The 16,903-nt window shown below is 32.0% G+C and overlaps 1 protein-coding gene across 1 annotated transcript in view; it reads left to right on the top strand.

Moving 5' to 3' along the window:
- Nucleotides 1-16,903, top strand: part of LOC125071153 (neural cell adhesion molecule 1-like) — a 136,971-nt gene that overhangs the window by 90,391 nt on the left and 29,677 nt on the right. Inside the window, exons 2-3 of the mRNA XM_047681247.1 lie at nucleotides 13,377-13,509; nucleotides 15,937-16,145. Coding sequence (XP_047537203.1) covers nucleotides 13,377-13,509; nucleotides 15,937-16,145 — 342 coding nt within the window. The remainder of the gene's footprint in view (nucleotides 1-13,376; nucleotides 13,510-15,936; nucleotides 16,146-16,903) is intronic.

Raw genomic sequence — 16,903 nt, 5'->3', positions numbered from 1 at the left:
ACACGATGACAACACGTGTGACAAACCTGAATCACGCTATCAATGTTTTCTTTATGAATTGTTATATAACATCAACTGTTTTGTCTACGTAAAGTTGTTCTTTAGTTTGTTATGCTACTTCGATGTGACAACTGCGTCTCAACACTTTCACTGTGTGTATAAGTAGAAATATAGATAAATATGGAAATATGGATATGAAATAAAAGATAGATATAAATATATATAATAAAATAAGAAATTATTTACAATTAATTAGTTTATCTAATTAACGGAAATTAAAAAATAATGACATGGCTTTTCTTACAATATTTAAATTCATCAAAGTGAAAAAAATATAAATTGGCCAAAAGGGAACCCTTTGAATTGTGTCGAGTTCGAGGAGCACTCTGTCAGTCTGACGACTTCAACCAATGCCGGGGCCAAATTAAATTGTTTGAAATCAGATACGTACGCATCTATTGGGAAATGCCAAGTACCGAAACATATTCAATCAAAACTTCGCCGAACTTTACGTCTAACCATACATGTATACTTTTTTACCTTACATAGTGTTGTTTAAGAGTTAATTTTAAAATAAAATATTTTGTATCCAGCTTTCTAGGTCAATTAAATTAACCAACTAAGGAAAAAGAACGAGGTAAAGTCGTTTCGTAATTTATTATAGCCCCGTAAGATTTTGCGGTGATAAGTGGGTTTTCAAGAAATTTTATGCTCTCACCGCTTCATCCAAGGACGTCTAAACAAGGCACAACACACAAAAGCATGGCGTGACGAGGGTTTATTCATAAAAAATAGACCGTCACGTTCATAGCGAATGTTCTATTGAATTAGGAAGTATTAAGAGCTGTCTTTGTTTTTCGGGGTTGAAATATTTCCATGAAAAAGGTGGTGCATTTAGAACTGATGATCGATTTATTTTACGTCAAAACAGATTATCTCACAGTTGAGTAAATATCTCGCTTCTTTGTCTCCAAGACCTGTTATTTGCTAGATAAAACCAATCCTTCTGAAAGATCTCATCTTGCTTTTTCCTCACGCGATCTCATCTGTTATTATTTTGATGCAATGACAAAATATGCAACAGACTTTGATAACAATATTGAATTCAAATATTTTGAATTTCGAAGTTTCCTCGAATGACAAAATTATGTAACTAAATATTTTTGTTGAGTGGAAAAATAGTCATGGTATGAACCATGAATATTTTATTCGTACGGTACGTTTACATTGCTAGTAATATATTTTTATAAAGGAAAAGTAAGGTTATTTGATTTCTATAAATACACGATATGATAGCTGTATTGTTTAACAGTTGTTTTGCGTGCATTATTACATAGATTAGCATGTCTTCATAGTTAGGATGAGCTATTGACATCAACAATTCAACACGGACTTTGACCGATTTCATTGAAAATAATTGTAAAATACTTCCTGGAAATTAATTTACGAGAACACAGTATCCTGGTAATATGACAAAATATTTAAACTGTTAGAGCTAGTCCTCTCTATGAAAGTTCCTCTAGATCAAGACTAAGGCTATATCTATAGCTTTAATCTAGGATTAGACAAAGATAGCTGATGACGTTGCTCGGAAATACACACTGAAATGCTACGACTTCTTTTATGGTTTACGGAAGTGACCACAAAAGTAACATTTTTAATATTTTTTTTATAGGTAGGCAGACGGGCACCTGATGGTAAGTGGCTACCACCATAGACATTGACGCTGTAAGAAATAATAGCCATTCCCTATAATACACCAAAGCGCTACCAACCTTGGGAGCTAAAATGTTATGTCCCGTGTGCCTGTAGTTACACTGGCTCACTCACCCTTCAAACCGGAACACAACAATACTAAGTATTGCTGTTTGGCGGTAGAATATCTGATGAGTGGGTGGTACCTAACCAGACGGACTTGCCCTGCCACCAAGTAATTTTTAGCGCTTAATAAAAGCACTTTATTTTTTACCGACTACATTGTGAGACATGGTGGGGTCAAGTTCACGACCAATCGATATAGAAAAAGGACAGAAGATTACTTTAATGAAATCGCTAGAATCGTTTAAACTAAAATCTTATTCTTATAAATGACTTCAAGGGATGAAGGAATGTTAATTTCTGGAATGTGTTCTCAAAGCCTTCAGCAGCAGTTGATTCGTCGATCTAGTGGTTGCTAAGTCAAAGACAAATAATCGCATGGGTCGCTACGATATGATTGAGTATTTTTACTGTTGAAATTATAAGATGAAGTTTTGGAAAATATTCCATCGTTTTAGATTGGTCTCCCAATAGAATTTTAGAGCGAGGGTAATTGTGCACAATAATATCACTTGCACAGTTTGACAGTTCTTAAGATAAACTACTGTAACCAAAATAATTTGATATCAACTAATGACTAATGAATAATTTAATCTCAATAATATCAACATTCAATATTCCATTTTCAGTTAAATCCAGTCACCGTATAAATAAATCAGTAGGACTTATAATTTGCTTTAATTGTCCAAATCAAAATATACTTCATTCAAATACGCTCTAACAAGGTATTGTGGATTATATATTTATTATATGTTTGAATTAAAGCTACCACTAATCCGGGACGACGATTCTACCGAGAAAGACCGGCAAGAGTATCTCAGCAACTGTAAACATATATATTCTATATTATTTTAGTAATCTTGTATCGATGCTTAGTGGATTAGTGATTAGGTGATACTAGTCTTATAATACGCCCTTATAACAAAGCTTTTTTAACATGACATTAAAATTATTCACTAATTAGCAAAGTTAAGGTCACAAGCCATTTACTTTATACTATAATTAAATTAGTTCTCATTACCGAGTTCATTATATGTTGCGGTTATTGTTAAATTTAATTTAATTTTTATGCGCAATTATTTGCTATCAAATTTAATTTTAGCGTGTGCGTTTTGATTGTTTATATTATTTCGATTCATTGTAAGTATTTAATTATTTAAGCTATTAGTTAACAAATGAAAAAGAGACTACTTTATAAGACATTTCGGTATTACATTTCTCCAAGTACTGATAAGACTAAATCAGACAGATGACGACGATCACAATGACATATGTATATTATGTATGAAAGAAAGTTTTAAAAATATTTGAATAATAAAGGCTTTAATGAAAACTTTTGTAAGATAAATTTGACTGATAATTCATATTCAATAGTTTGGAGACAGAACAAACGTTTAATTTATCTCAAAGGACATGTGTTTGATTATTTTTAGCGAAAGAGTCAAAATTTTCACTAAAGATTACAGCCTTAGCTAAGGTTCACTGAGTATTTATATTATGAGAACGTAAGGAAATCTGCATGACTGGTATGAAGCAGTTCGGTGAAATTAGTTCCAACCTTTTTTCCTAATATCGCTTTGTTTCTTAGTGGGACTTGTGCTTATGGGCTTTTTATAACAGCCCATCGGCATTTATCACAGTTTGAGCAATCTTTGTTTATTTCTTAGATGCATTAGAAGTTATTGTTACATATAACACTTAAAATACGTCGATTTAAGATATAAAACTAAAAAAAAATTTACATAAATCTTGATCTTGTACTCCAACGAAGTAATATAGTGTGTAAAATGACATTTTAATAATTCATCTAAAATTTTATATGAATTTATAATCACTTAACGCTGACAGTAATCGTAATATGTACAAGTACAAGTATTGTTGCAACGTTTTGCCAGTGTGATGCCAGTCACGTGTTGGCGCTGGTTCCCTCGCGGACTCGCTGACCGATTCCGACTCTCCGTGAGATGGATTCGAATGGCGTAATCGATTTTAGATGTCACTACAATCTGGTTATCATCGTTCGGGTTCTATTGAACTGTACGATTGATAGATGTAAACTTGAAGTTGAGATTGATATTTTGATAGATTTTTATATTAACTGTGACGTATTTTGATAATTGAGTGGAGGTGGGTACCTAAAAGATAAATCATAAGTTATAATTATCACCTATTCAGACAATCTTTGAACAGTTGTCGTTTATTATTTAGTTTTATTGAATGCATGTATAGTAAATCAATGCAATGAAATCGTTACTTTTTTAAAATTTATACCAACAAAAAAAAACATATTTGAAGTAAAAATTCACACTTATTCCGTAGAGAGAAAATACCAAATTTTTATAAAAGTGTGCATAATACACCTCGTTTCCGCCAGTAACAAAGAATAAGCCTCATCAATTATTATTATACTTCGTGTAATCATCAAAAATACATAATTGTTATAAATTTAATAAAATATATCATATATCATAATATAGTGACAGCATATCATTTCGTTATTGAATTCTGTATTTATATGCTGCTATAAATAAAGAACAAATAAAAAAAAGAAAAAAAGAAATTTGCTTGCAATACAAACTCCTTTATCTACGTTTATTTTCATTTCGTACACAGTGAGAAATAAAAGCCTTCATTTACTAGATAATATTCTGCTCCATGTTCAAGCCATTCATCTAGAACTCGCACTGGAATAGCGTAGCGGAATACGCTCCAAACCTTTGCAAATCACCTTGGCTCAGTAGTTAAACATATACCGACTCTACTTTAAACTAGTCCATGGCACTGTCCCTGTTTCCATTTTCCGTTTTTATTTTCTGTACCTCTAAAGGAAAAAGTAAACCCTAATGTAATCACTTTCGTTGTTAGTCTTTCCATGTGTCTGTTTGTCTGTGTGTCCGTCAAGATACTCTAATACCTCAGTATTCTGTCAGTAGTCTGAGGTCCCTTAAAGCCATGGAGGTCAACGCAATCAAAGTATATGTCACTTTTCACCAATAGGGTACTTCTCCTTGGATCTAGAATGATGAAATTTGGCAATATCTTGTGGCACAAGTTTAAGAAGCCGATAACCGTAAATTAGTTTATCAGTGTATGTATCTCAAACTGCCTCAGAATACGAGCCTGAATCGTACATAACTGTTTTTTTATATGCAGTGAATACGACAAAGAATGAAAATACTCATACTTATGGAAACAAAACATTAATGAGTCAGAAAAAACAAGTAAGTCACAAGCGAGTTTTCCAATTAAGAATAATTTGAGTTTGAGGTCTGTTCATAGACTTGGTCCGTTAAAGGGTTTCCTGAAAGACATCGCTTTTTATATGCAGCTTACTTGAAATTTTATTATTTTTCATCATCGTCATAATTTGTATATTAATGTATAATTTGTCTAAAAGTATCATTTTATGACAATTTATGAACAGAGGGATAAATCACGTATCAAAATATAAAAGTTTAAAAACGTTTTTAACGGAAAAGCATTAAAGAGGTTTTATGCACATTAAATAATAAAACATATTTCCATAATTTCTTGGTTTTCAGATCTCAATCAGACATCGCGTGATTGTGGTCGTTTTTGGAACAGCCTATTCGATACGGCACTATATACTTAAGTACAATACATTAAATCATCCCTTATGTTTGACCACTGATATTTACTTTCAACATTGTTTTACAAATTTACATAAAGCAATTTGAATTATTATCTATTGTTTACTTGTAGTATACTGAAAAAGAATAATAACGTGGGTATTTGAATGTAATAATTTTTTTTTTTTTTTCATTTATTTCAATATTATGTTTCCGATATGGTCCAGTGGTTGGAACTTGTGAATCTGAACTGAAAATTGCTTATTCAAATTCAGCTGAACACTGAGTTGTTCTTTTTTACATGAATAACTGGCGAACTGAATATCAAAAACCAATTTTAATTCTTGTTTCAAACCACGTTTTAGTCGTTTTTCATGTTGAAACACTTGGATCTTGGAGTAGTAGTTCAAAAATCTTCATTAAAAGTATAACACCTCGCCATATCCACTGTTTGTTTTTGCCTAGGATCTTGCCTTTTGGATCGGAATTGCGATTCAACGGGAAAATGCTGCTAGCATTCTTACCACCATTCCACGCAGTCATTATATATACAGTAAATAGTTATTATTATATTTGTATATATTTCATAAGTTCATGTCAATATATCTTTTGTAAATAAAGATTTCATTTAAACATAAAATCGATACTATATATCGAGTGATTTCTTCTAATACGAATTCCACCCACAAAATATTAAGAATAATTCTATCATTTACATTACATTCTATAAATATATAGAAAATGTAATAAAATAAATAGCACGCTCCGTTTCACTTCTGACTTTGTATTTAAAGCCAGATCGTTCTTTGGTACATTATTACGGTCGTGATTATTTACGGTCTAAATAAAATCGCTATTAAATAAACTTTATACTTTGTATGGAACATGTTTTTAGAGTATGTTATTATTAAGGTTCCGTAGGGTCGTTTTAATATCAAGCTTGTTCATTTTAATAGAATAATTGTCAAATTTATGGCCCAGTAGTTGTTTTAATTGACGTTATTAGTGAAGCTTTGGAATTCATAATTGTTTAAGTATTATTGAATATTTTCAATTAGTATTATTTAGTTATTTATTATATTATGTTTGCTTATAAAAATTAACTAATCCAAATCATTCAAGTGGGCTTTTCTAAGCACTTTTAAGTAAACATTATTCATTTAAATTAAAAAGGTACATAACCGGATAAGAAATTTAAAATATAGATTCTGTTGACAAGAAAATAGTTACTCGATTAAATTTACACATGTATGGTCGTGTAACAAACTTTTGTGAAAATACTTTTATATCATTAATATTTTGACAAATAATAATAACTCTGATTTATAAATGTTTTTGTACGCTAAGTTAAAATGGTGAATTCTTAGTCTCGTTGCTATAATAATTTCCTATTACATCGACGGTTGCGTGTGAGGATCCCGCACGTACGTTTGTTACAGACTTGAACACTTGACCTGACTTGACCACGTCATGTCTCACAGGTCACGTTAGTCCTCTTTCTGACTTGTTATCATAAGCCATTGATAATAATCTTTTTATATGCGGAAGAAATGCTAATAATAGTACGCCAGAAATACATAGCAACAAAAGCGGATACAAATTCCTGGAATTGCGAAACGGTGCCTCTTTTTGTTAATACGCCGAAAGTGTTGCCACCTTTATTATTAACAGGCTGTGCCCGCGACTCCGTGTGCGTTGTTTGAATTTAAGTTATTTGGATATTGTAGGGTGATTTTATTATTATTCTATATATAATTCTAAAATAAAAGTACCCAAGTTGCTCCTTATTACATCCGCTATCTGCCAGCGTAAGTCCCATCGAAATCGGTTCAGCTATTCCAGAGATTAGCCGGAACAAAAAGACAGACAGACAAAAATTGTAAAAATTGTTATTTTGTTATATGTACCGTGTATACATACAGATGCATTTAGTAAATTATTTTAGTATTACAAACAGACACTCCAATTTTATTAAATGTATAGATTATTGACGTATATTGTTAATCATCACACACACACTACCACAAAATTTGCATTCGCTTTTAATTTGTATTCACTTTATTTAGCTGCTTCACTTTAACGTTCCTTGCGCTCAATCTGCAAGTTGTCTTATAATCTGAGCTCAACTAGCCTAATTTAAAACTCATCGTGGTTATTGTACATATGTGTGGGTAATTCATAATCTACTAACTACACAGATAAACGTCGTGTCTCATAGGTCACGTTAGTCTTTATGACTTGTTATCATAAGGCATTGGTAATCTGAGCTCAACTAGCCTCCTTTAAAACTCATCGTGGTTATTGTACATATGTGTGGGTATTTCATAAACTACTAACTACACATATAAACGTCGTGTCTCATAGGTCACGTTAGTCTTTATGATTTGTTATCATAAGGCATTGGTAATAATCTTTTTATTTGTGAAACAAATGATAGTATTACTAAGTTAGATGATTTTGCTTGAAAATATGGCAATTTGGTCAAAACTGCAACATTATAGTTAAAATTTACTTTGTAATGTTTTGAAAGAATACTAGGGAGAAGATACTAATGGAAGGAAAGGTAGATCGATGTGGAAAAAGTAATCTGGTCATGTTTTATATATTGACATATTTAATTTTGCAAATATTTTAGTATTTATATTTACAGTAAGTACCTACTGGCTATAAATTTACATTAAGTTAAATTATGAAACGATGATTCAAAAGTACTTGATTAAAATATATTAAGATTTTGTAATTGAAGCGCGTTGTGTTGGTAAGTTTATTTTTTTCTTTTTCGTGAACAGTACGTGATCCATTGGAACTTAAAGCACATTAAAGGACATAACATCTTAGGGGCTATGGTATGACTAATGTTTATGTGACTTTTCGGTTTTAATTCGATATTATAAGTACCTATTAGTAAGCACATTTATGTAAGTAAATTTATAAAAAGAATTAAGTAAATTTTTCAATGAGATTTTTCATAATATTATTTAATTTTATTTACTAATAAATATATTTTTAGTTATTAACTTTAATAATAAGTTGAGAGGCCTTCAATAATACACGTATGTTTTAATTGATCCTAATTAATTTTACTCTTAAATATTATAGCAGTATATACAAATTCCAACAATTTGATTGGCTTAACGTAATGTACAATAATTAATTCGATAGTCACTGCTAAGCTAATAATTAGTGTTAATATATTCTAAGTACACGTGATTGATTAATTTGTCAAATTATTTCAGTTTAAATGTATGTTCAAATTGAAAACAGAATTTGATAGTTATTTCATAAGTATGTTAACTGTTAACCAATTTAAATAGTGTAATAGAACCCCAAAATGTTTATTTCGTACATTTTCCAAAGATTTTCAAATATATATATATATATATTTTAAATTTGGAATATCCTACATAGATGTTGGCGCTGTAAGAAAAATTGCAATATTTTAAGTTTGTTCCACGACAAACTGGGAATGTAGATGTTTTGTCCCTAGTACCTGTGTGTGCTCACTTAACCTTGAAACCAGAATAAGACTTATTAAAGATACTAAGATTTGCTGTTTGGCGGTAGAAAATAGTTGTAATGAGTACGTGACTATTATCCAGATGATGAATGTATGTAAAAAATATTCACTTTAATGTCCACAGTATGTATGAAACAATTCAAAATTGAATTATTTTAAAATAATATATAAACAAAATATAACGATTGAATTTCCCCTTGTTTAATTTTGCCAAATTCTGTAATTATAAATGTGTGAATGTATTTGACGGCGCGTCTATGAAGCATTTACATCAGCATTGAGAGGAGCATTGCGTCTATGGTAAGGCAGCCATTTTGATTATAGTTCGTAATGTCACCAGCATCGCACGTCATATCCAAATCCCTATCTAGTATTTGATTCTTAGAAGATTTAATTAATACGTTAATAATACTGGAGATAGTTTATATGTGTGTGGTTATATAGTTTATATAACCCACACACATTTACAGTAACCACGATGATTTTTGAGGAAGGCTATCATGTCCTGCGCATATATATTTATTACGTTATATTAGTTAAGCTTAGACAAAACAAAGATGGAGCGCACGGAACATTGAAGCTTGGCAAACAAAAGTAAATACATAATTAAAAACGAATGCAGATTTCCCGTAGTGTGCAATATAATACGTCAAGAATTAAAATGACAACACTTTCGACGAACTAAAAAAACGGGAGCGTCGTTTCGCTATACCAGGAATTTGAGTTCGCTTTTGTTGCTTCACTTTAATCTTCCGTGATCTGCATATATATTTTGTTTGTTAATATGAGTCTTTGAGTGTGTTTTGATTTTGGTTCTTTGAATTTGATATAAATATCCAATCGACCTAAAATACTATTTCTTTATATCGTTATTCTAAGAATTCGTTAAACAAATAGCGTAGTTAAAGTAACAAGGGTTCAAAACTTAATATTAATTACAAAATACTGGTCTTGGTAGAATATTCATCTTGCTTTAAGAAAATTTTACTGCAAGACACTAATAAATTATGTATGGAGAGCAGAGAGAGAAGTCCAATTAACTAAGCCAAGATAAATGTCGCTACTAAAACAAGAAATTTCATTAAAATTAACAATTTTTTTGGGCAGTATAATCTTACATTTGCAGTTTCATTTGACTATGATCAGCAACTTACAATAATTAATCGAGATATCTTTTTTTAATACACATTTTAACATCTTACCTGATGATGAGGCTTTGTGGAATTCCGTCTTGGTAGATCATCACGCATCATATAATATACCGCGAAGCAATACTTAGTATTGTTGTGTTCTGATTTGAAGGGGGAGTAAACCGCCTTAATATCAGGGACATTACTCAGTTCCTAAGGTTGGTGGGGATTTGGTTATATAAGAAATTATTAAAATTTCATACGGAGCTCAAGTATATGGTCAATGGTGATCATTCAGGTAGTCCGTTTACCCGTCCTACAAATCCACCGTCCGCCTACAAATGCCATAAAAAACTTTATTACCTGGGTTTATACAGTTTTATTAAAATAAAACTATTTATGTATAGATAAAGGTATATATATATAGGTATTATAATGAAATCATATAAGCGCGCTAGTCTTCCTTCCTCAATCTGCTCTCGGTATTAGTTTTTAGATATCTTGTTAGAAATTTAATTAAAACCATCTTCGAGCTATTAAAATTATTATTGAAAAGAAAATACATTTTGTTTATATTATTCAAAATCCAAAATTTAAATACTGCAGCTAACTTAGTGCTTTGGTTTGGTGTTTTTGTAGCTTTTTGTAGGCTCGTTCTATTTAGGTAATACCCACGCATTCTGCCACTATACGAGTCCTTGGCGATGTTAGAAATATGTAATATTTTTTTACAATGCCTATTTCAATGAGTAGTACATTTGGTCTATATTTTTCCTTTCACGTAGTGTATACCCTCAGAAACATACCCGGGTCCCTTGGCAGAAGGAGGCTATGGCCTTCCACGTGTGCTGGGCGGTGTCTTGGTCTGCGCCACAGTGGTGACACACCGTCGTCGCTTCACATTCGATCTTACACAGGTATTATCCAAAATAACCGTGACCGGTCATTACCTGCGTAGGTCGGAAGGTAACTCGCCGCTTCTGTCTCATCCGAACTTCGAATGCCAGCATTATGGCTGGAATGACGTATTTGAGTACGTACCTTTCCTTGCGGAGACAGTCTCGCCACGTCGCTAGAGCTGTCCAGCGTTTTCGCCGCTTCTCTGGTTCGAGCGCACTGGGATGGGGCGCGCTCATCGTTCTCTCTCGACTCTCGCGTCCATATCCCCCAGAATGTCCAAAGGCGGAAAGCGCGCTAGGACTTGTCGTCTCGTAGGATAACGAGCGATATCCTCACACATCATTATTGCTCATCAATGCTCACGTAAGCACTCATCGTACAGAGATTCTTGCATTTATTTATAGACGTTTTCCAAATACTACGAAATTTGCTTGTTAAAAGAGCTTTGTGCCAGTCCTTCTAGGTAGCGTAAGTCACCACATACCGTCATTCAACCGCCAAAGAGCAATACTCAGTATTGTTGTGTTCCGGTTTGAAAATATATATAAATTTGTACGTTCAACTTACAACAAATAACGTATTTATATTTACATATTCTTCTTAATAATTTACCTTTATTTGTGCAATTTCACACATTTTATTTGTTTTATAAATATGAGTATTATGTAATTCAAGCACATAGAATTGAAACAAAGCACATGCGAAACGAAGCAACTAACATATAACTATATATCAACTAATACCTACCCTACTCGGAAACGTCTTACATCTCCTGGTTTAAATTATGAAAATTGTTGTAGCTGTTTTTCCAGTTAAGCGTTTCAAATAAAAAATGTCTCATTCATTAGTACATATATATATTAAATGCCATATTTAATTTATGAAATCCCAGTTCAGCAACCAACTCTAACCTACCGCTTTCATTAAATTTACTTGCATAATGAATAAATGTATTACACGGGGGACGTTTTTCTCAACTTTTTTTTTTTATTATTAGCCGGAGAGAACTGTCGACTTTAAGTTATTTTTTATCTGTAACATAATAAATTTTATTCCTTCGTCCCTTTACTAGATTTATTCTAAATGTAAATGGTTTGAGCCTGACTGTCTTTTACATTTTGAACTTGTAATGAAGTAAATTAATATCTGATGTTATTTTTACGGTCTGGCAGTCGTAGAAGGAACTTTATTAATTTTAGTTCAACGATTAAGGAACGAATTTCTTCTAAATCTTTTCAATATTACGAATTTAATGGACTTATAGTAGAATTTATTACAAGTAAGCCTGGGTTGGTACAACCTAATCAGGTATTCTTTCGCTTCAGGTTTATTTAGTATTCTTTGTTCCGGTTGGAAGGGATAGTGAGCAAGTGTAACTATAGTCACAAGAGACATAACATTTTCATTTACAAAATTGGTGGCGCATTGGTTATGTAAGAAATAGTTAAAATTTCATACGGTGCCAATGTTTATGGGCAGTGGTGACCACACACCATTAGCAGACCAATTTATATTAATAAAATTAAAAAAAGATTTTACATTTCATCTTGGTCATAAGCTAAATTAATATAATATCCTCTCGAAAAATGTATACCATCTGATGACAAACTCTAACTCTGCGCGCGCTCATTGGGCAAATCAAAAAGCGAGTGCTTTCCCGGTTTCTCGTTACACACTTCCGTCCCTTTTACTAAATCACGCACACAGATTGCGTTCATTAATATTATCTTAAAGCTATTTGTGTTTGGTTTAAAGTAACGATAATGATGATGTAATCCTCGATTTAATAATAATAAAAAAAACAAATACGATACTTTAATATTATTGTTATGACTGATCTTATTTACCGGATTTTACTAGAAATTATGAGGCTAACAATTAATACTGAAATTGGTGTACACTACGCTCTACATTTAAAGTATTGAAATAATCCACGTCAAAGGCTCACTAGACTGAGAAACTATTAATTCATTATTTTAAAGTGATTCCTGCGATCCTCTTTTTGTAAAGGCAAAGCTGCCAGCAAACAGCAAAATGTACGACAAAAATTCTACCAGGTTTTAGTTTTAAGAGCAGAAATATAAAGAAGTATAGCGCATTGTACGGAATTTTAAAATAACTCAGCATAAATTCCAATGTACTAAAACATTTTATGCTAACAAACACTACCATTTTTTTTTGTTGAATATTACTGTACCGTCTACAAAAAATAAACTATGATACTAAAAATTTTAGTTAATTTGGTACACCTGACATTATTTGATATATTTGCAAGTGTAACTGACTTTTTTTTAATTATTTTTGATTACTGTAACATACATTGTATTAGGTTCTCTAATATTTTGAGTTGATTGTTTTTTTAAATTAAATTTGTGTGTCCGATGTTGTACGTGTCAGTGAATATTAAGTTTTTTCTTGCAGTATCAACAGTGGACGTGGATGCGGTGCTCGGGCGGACTGCGTCGCTTCCTTGTGACGTCACACCGGATACGAACGAAGATAGAGTATACATGGTGCTCTGGTTTCGGAAAAGCGGCGGAAAACCAATATACAGGTAGGAATACAATTAATTCAATACTATTATTTGTTTGTTTAATCAATCTTTTTTTTTTGTAGCCTGTCGTATTATTTTATGTTTGCGAAAATAAATACAATTTACTTTTTCGAATAAAATAAATGGACTATAATTAATTGTAATTGCCACATTACGTCACTATCATTATAACGAGACTCGAATATATGGATAATTTGGAGATTTGAGATGATAAAATGTATTACAAATACATTACGATTAAAGAGAAAATTTTAAAGACCATTAACCCCACCACGGCGCGACTCGCAGTCACAAAGATAAAGCAAACCACAGACGTCTTTATAAAATCTTTTACGTGTATTTGACGATATTTATGTTTAACAAAAGACTTTGTTGTGAACAATAAAATTTTCCCGGTTTATAATTAAGCCTGTTAAGGCGGTGCTAATGAACCGTTCGCGTCACCTTAAACGGATAAGCGGAAGCCCAGTACAGACGATCCAATTAGCGTACAGAAAATACACTTACAACGAAACGCACTTAAGACATTTCACGCGATTCGTTAACGATCACACTTGATTTGCGGGGGTTCACAACCTTTTATTGTCCTCAAGCTCTGAGAGGGCAGCCCTATTCAATCGTAAACATCAAATTAGCCCTTGAAAGCACTTACGAGTTCCATTAGCCTCTGTTGTAAAAAAAAATCTTTATCTTTTGTTAGGGCCTGAAAATGTTTACGATCCAGGGAAGACCTTTCCGAGTTCTATTGAAACAACCTAATAGCTTCCGATGTTTTTTAAACGGGACCTCTATTGAAATTATTTAATTAGCGATGGAATAAACATCTGTTATATTATTTTCCAGTCTCTCAAATCGTTTCTACGTCGATTTTAATTAACAAATTGACTCAAGATTGTTTGTTAAATTACTATATTTAATTAGAAATATAAAATTGTAAAGGCAATATAAAAATATATTTCAATCAGGAGAAGTAGACAAAATGTTTTAATAAACTTATGGAAGTTGAACAGACAATAATTCAATTAGATGACGAGAAAATTTCTATTGAATCGGTAGACGCCAACATCCTTAATATCGTTATTGGGATTCAAGCAATGTCTAAATTGAAATTATAATAATTTTATGCAGTTCAAACGAAAAATATTACGAGTCAGCTGGAGCAAAATCGTTCGTGTGTTTTTTACAAGATGGTAATGAACAAAATATCCTATTGAAAAAAAAAAATAATGTGTCTGTTACATTTTTGACAGTATTTTATTAAAATCACACATACTTATTATATGTCGAAGGGATATTCTTTGACAACGAAACTCTTAGAAGTCATCAAGTTAAAAACCGTTTAATAATAACCCTTTTTTTTATTTCCTGTTATTGTCTCACAGCTAGACCGAGGCCTCTTTTGAGATAAGGTTTGTTGATACATATGTAGCAGATTACATTCAATGTTTACATGAAACTGCTGCTTACCCCTTAAGATTCACGTATTCTTACCACTGGACTATACCAGTTCTTAATTCTGCATCAAAAATAATTTAACGAAACAATATTATCACTAATACCAAAACAGTGAGCCAAACTCGATCAATTCAGTGGAACTAGCTTTAATTCAGTTACAAGATTTATCTTATACATATTAACAGGTAAAGTCAAAAACAAGCCCGTGAAATTAAAAAGATAAACTGGAAAAGAAATAGCGATTCATTTGTCGGGCGAAAACAATATTGAAATAACCGCCGTTCCTGTTTACGAAGAGAATTACGCGAAATCGCAATTATAAATATCCACGACAATAAATGAAAGCGAAGGGAACGTTCTGCGGGGATAATGCCTTCATAAAAAGCCTACTTAAATTGTTAAATTTACCTGCGAACAGCAGGGTGTACAATCAAATCATCTCTCTCAAAGCTTCTTGGTGTATAAATTAGGATGAAGGTCGGTAAATTGAGAACTGTACCCTTCGTCCGGAAATTGAAAAAGTTCACCGTAGCCTCCTTATTTTCGTTCTAGAACTTGACAGAATCTTCGTTGGGAAAAATAAATTTAGGAACGGGCCACGTGGCAATTTATTTGCTTTTATTAAACTGGAGTGGCCGTCGTGATTGTTTTGTTAGTAAATTGTGTTATGGAAATTTTTAACACAATATTTTTACAAGAAATAACGAAGTTTAATAGAATTTCAAAATATATTGCGTTCAAATTGATTTGTTAACGCAATTAGCATTAAAATAATTACACTTCGAGTATGAAGTACCGCGCCACGTATCGTATGAAACAATAACAATATTTTTATATTAAGTGCGCGGGTGTTATTTGGTCCCTAAAGAACAATATATTTTTACTATAATAATTATACTGTGAGAAATAGTTAGTTTTCCATTAAATTAAAAATTAATTCCCAATGGTCTTATAATAATCATTTTGTTACAGTTTTGACGTGCGAGGGCGTTCATTTAATAAAGCATTACAGTGGTCTGACCCTGGGGCCTTCGGTCCTCGGGCTTACTTCGCAACTGTGGCCCGACCAGCAGCTCTAACACTGAGCTCGGTACAGCTGGACGATGAAGGTGTATATAGATGTCGTGTTGATTTCAAAAACTCACCAACAAGAAATTTTCAGATTCGACTTATTGTTATAGGTGAGTATTTTTTTTAAATATATATTTTATACATTGAGTTCTATTTGAATAATATAATGAACTACATAAATTTATCACATTAAAGATCTCTTGACATAATTACTGTTTTTGTTACGAGTTCCTTTTAATTTCTTTTCACCTAAAGTTTTGACAGATAGCTTGACTTTTAGGCTCATAGTCATAATCATGAAGTTTCGAGTACTTAACGCATAACGTTCCTCAATAAACTATAAGTATCTGACGCAAAAATAATAATTTAAGCTGTCTAGCTTTTAATATTTATAAAATTATCATCAATCTCATGACGATAAATATTATGTTTTATAATTTTACTTTCTTAAAATATCACTTTTCTAAGTAATCAACATAAGTTTCCTATAAAACTAGAGAACAAAAAAAAAACCATGAAACTTTTCATCTCGAATGAAAATTTCATAAAACTGCGACAGGGAATCAATTTAGTCATTATGGATGAGTCGCGGGAGCATCGCGGCTGAGTAATGACGTCCCGTGGACATTTTAATTATGAACTGTCGGCGATGCTCAGACCACGTTGATAAAAACGCCAGCGATGACGTAGATAAAATCTGCTGGAGACAGGGAGGATTTAACAGGAAATTAGATTTGAATGTTTAAAAAAAATAAGTTTTAAAAACGAGTATTACTCTCGGCTTTGACTAAGCTTCTTTAAAATTTATAAGCAAGTGACTGAAATAAGTTTTAAAACGTCAAGTTTAGTGGATAAGTTGAAGTATATA

The sequence above is a fragment of the Vanessa atalanta genome, chromosome 18, assembly GCF_905147765.1.
Source record: "Vanessa atalanta chromosome 18, ilVanAtal1.2, whole genome shotgun sequence".
Taxonomy (NCBI): domain Eukaryota; kingdom Metazoa; phylum Arthropoda; class Insecta; order Lepidoptera; family Nymphalidae; genus Vanessa; species Vanessa atalanta.
Note: the sequence above shows the minus strand (reverse complement) of the source record. Positions and strands in the feature narration are given on the sequence as shown.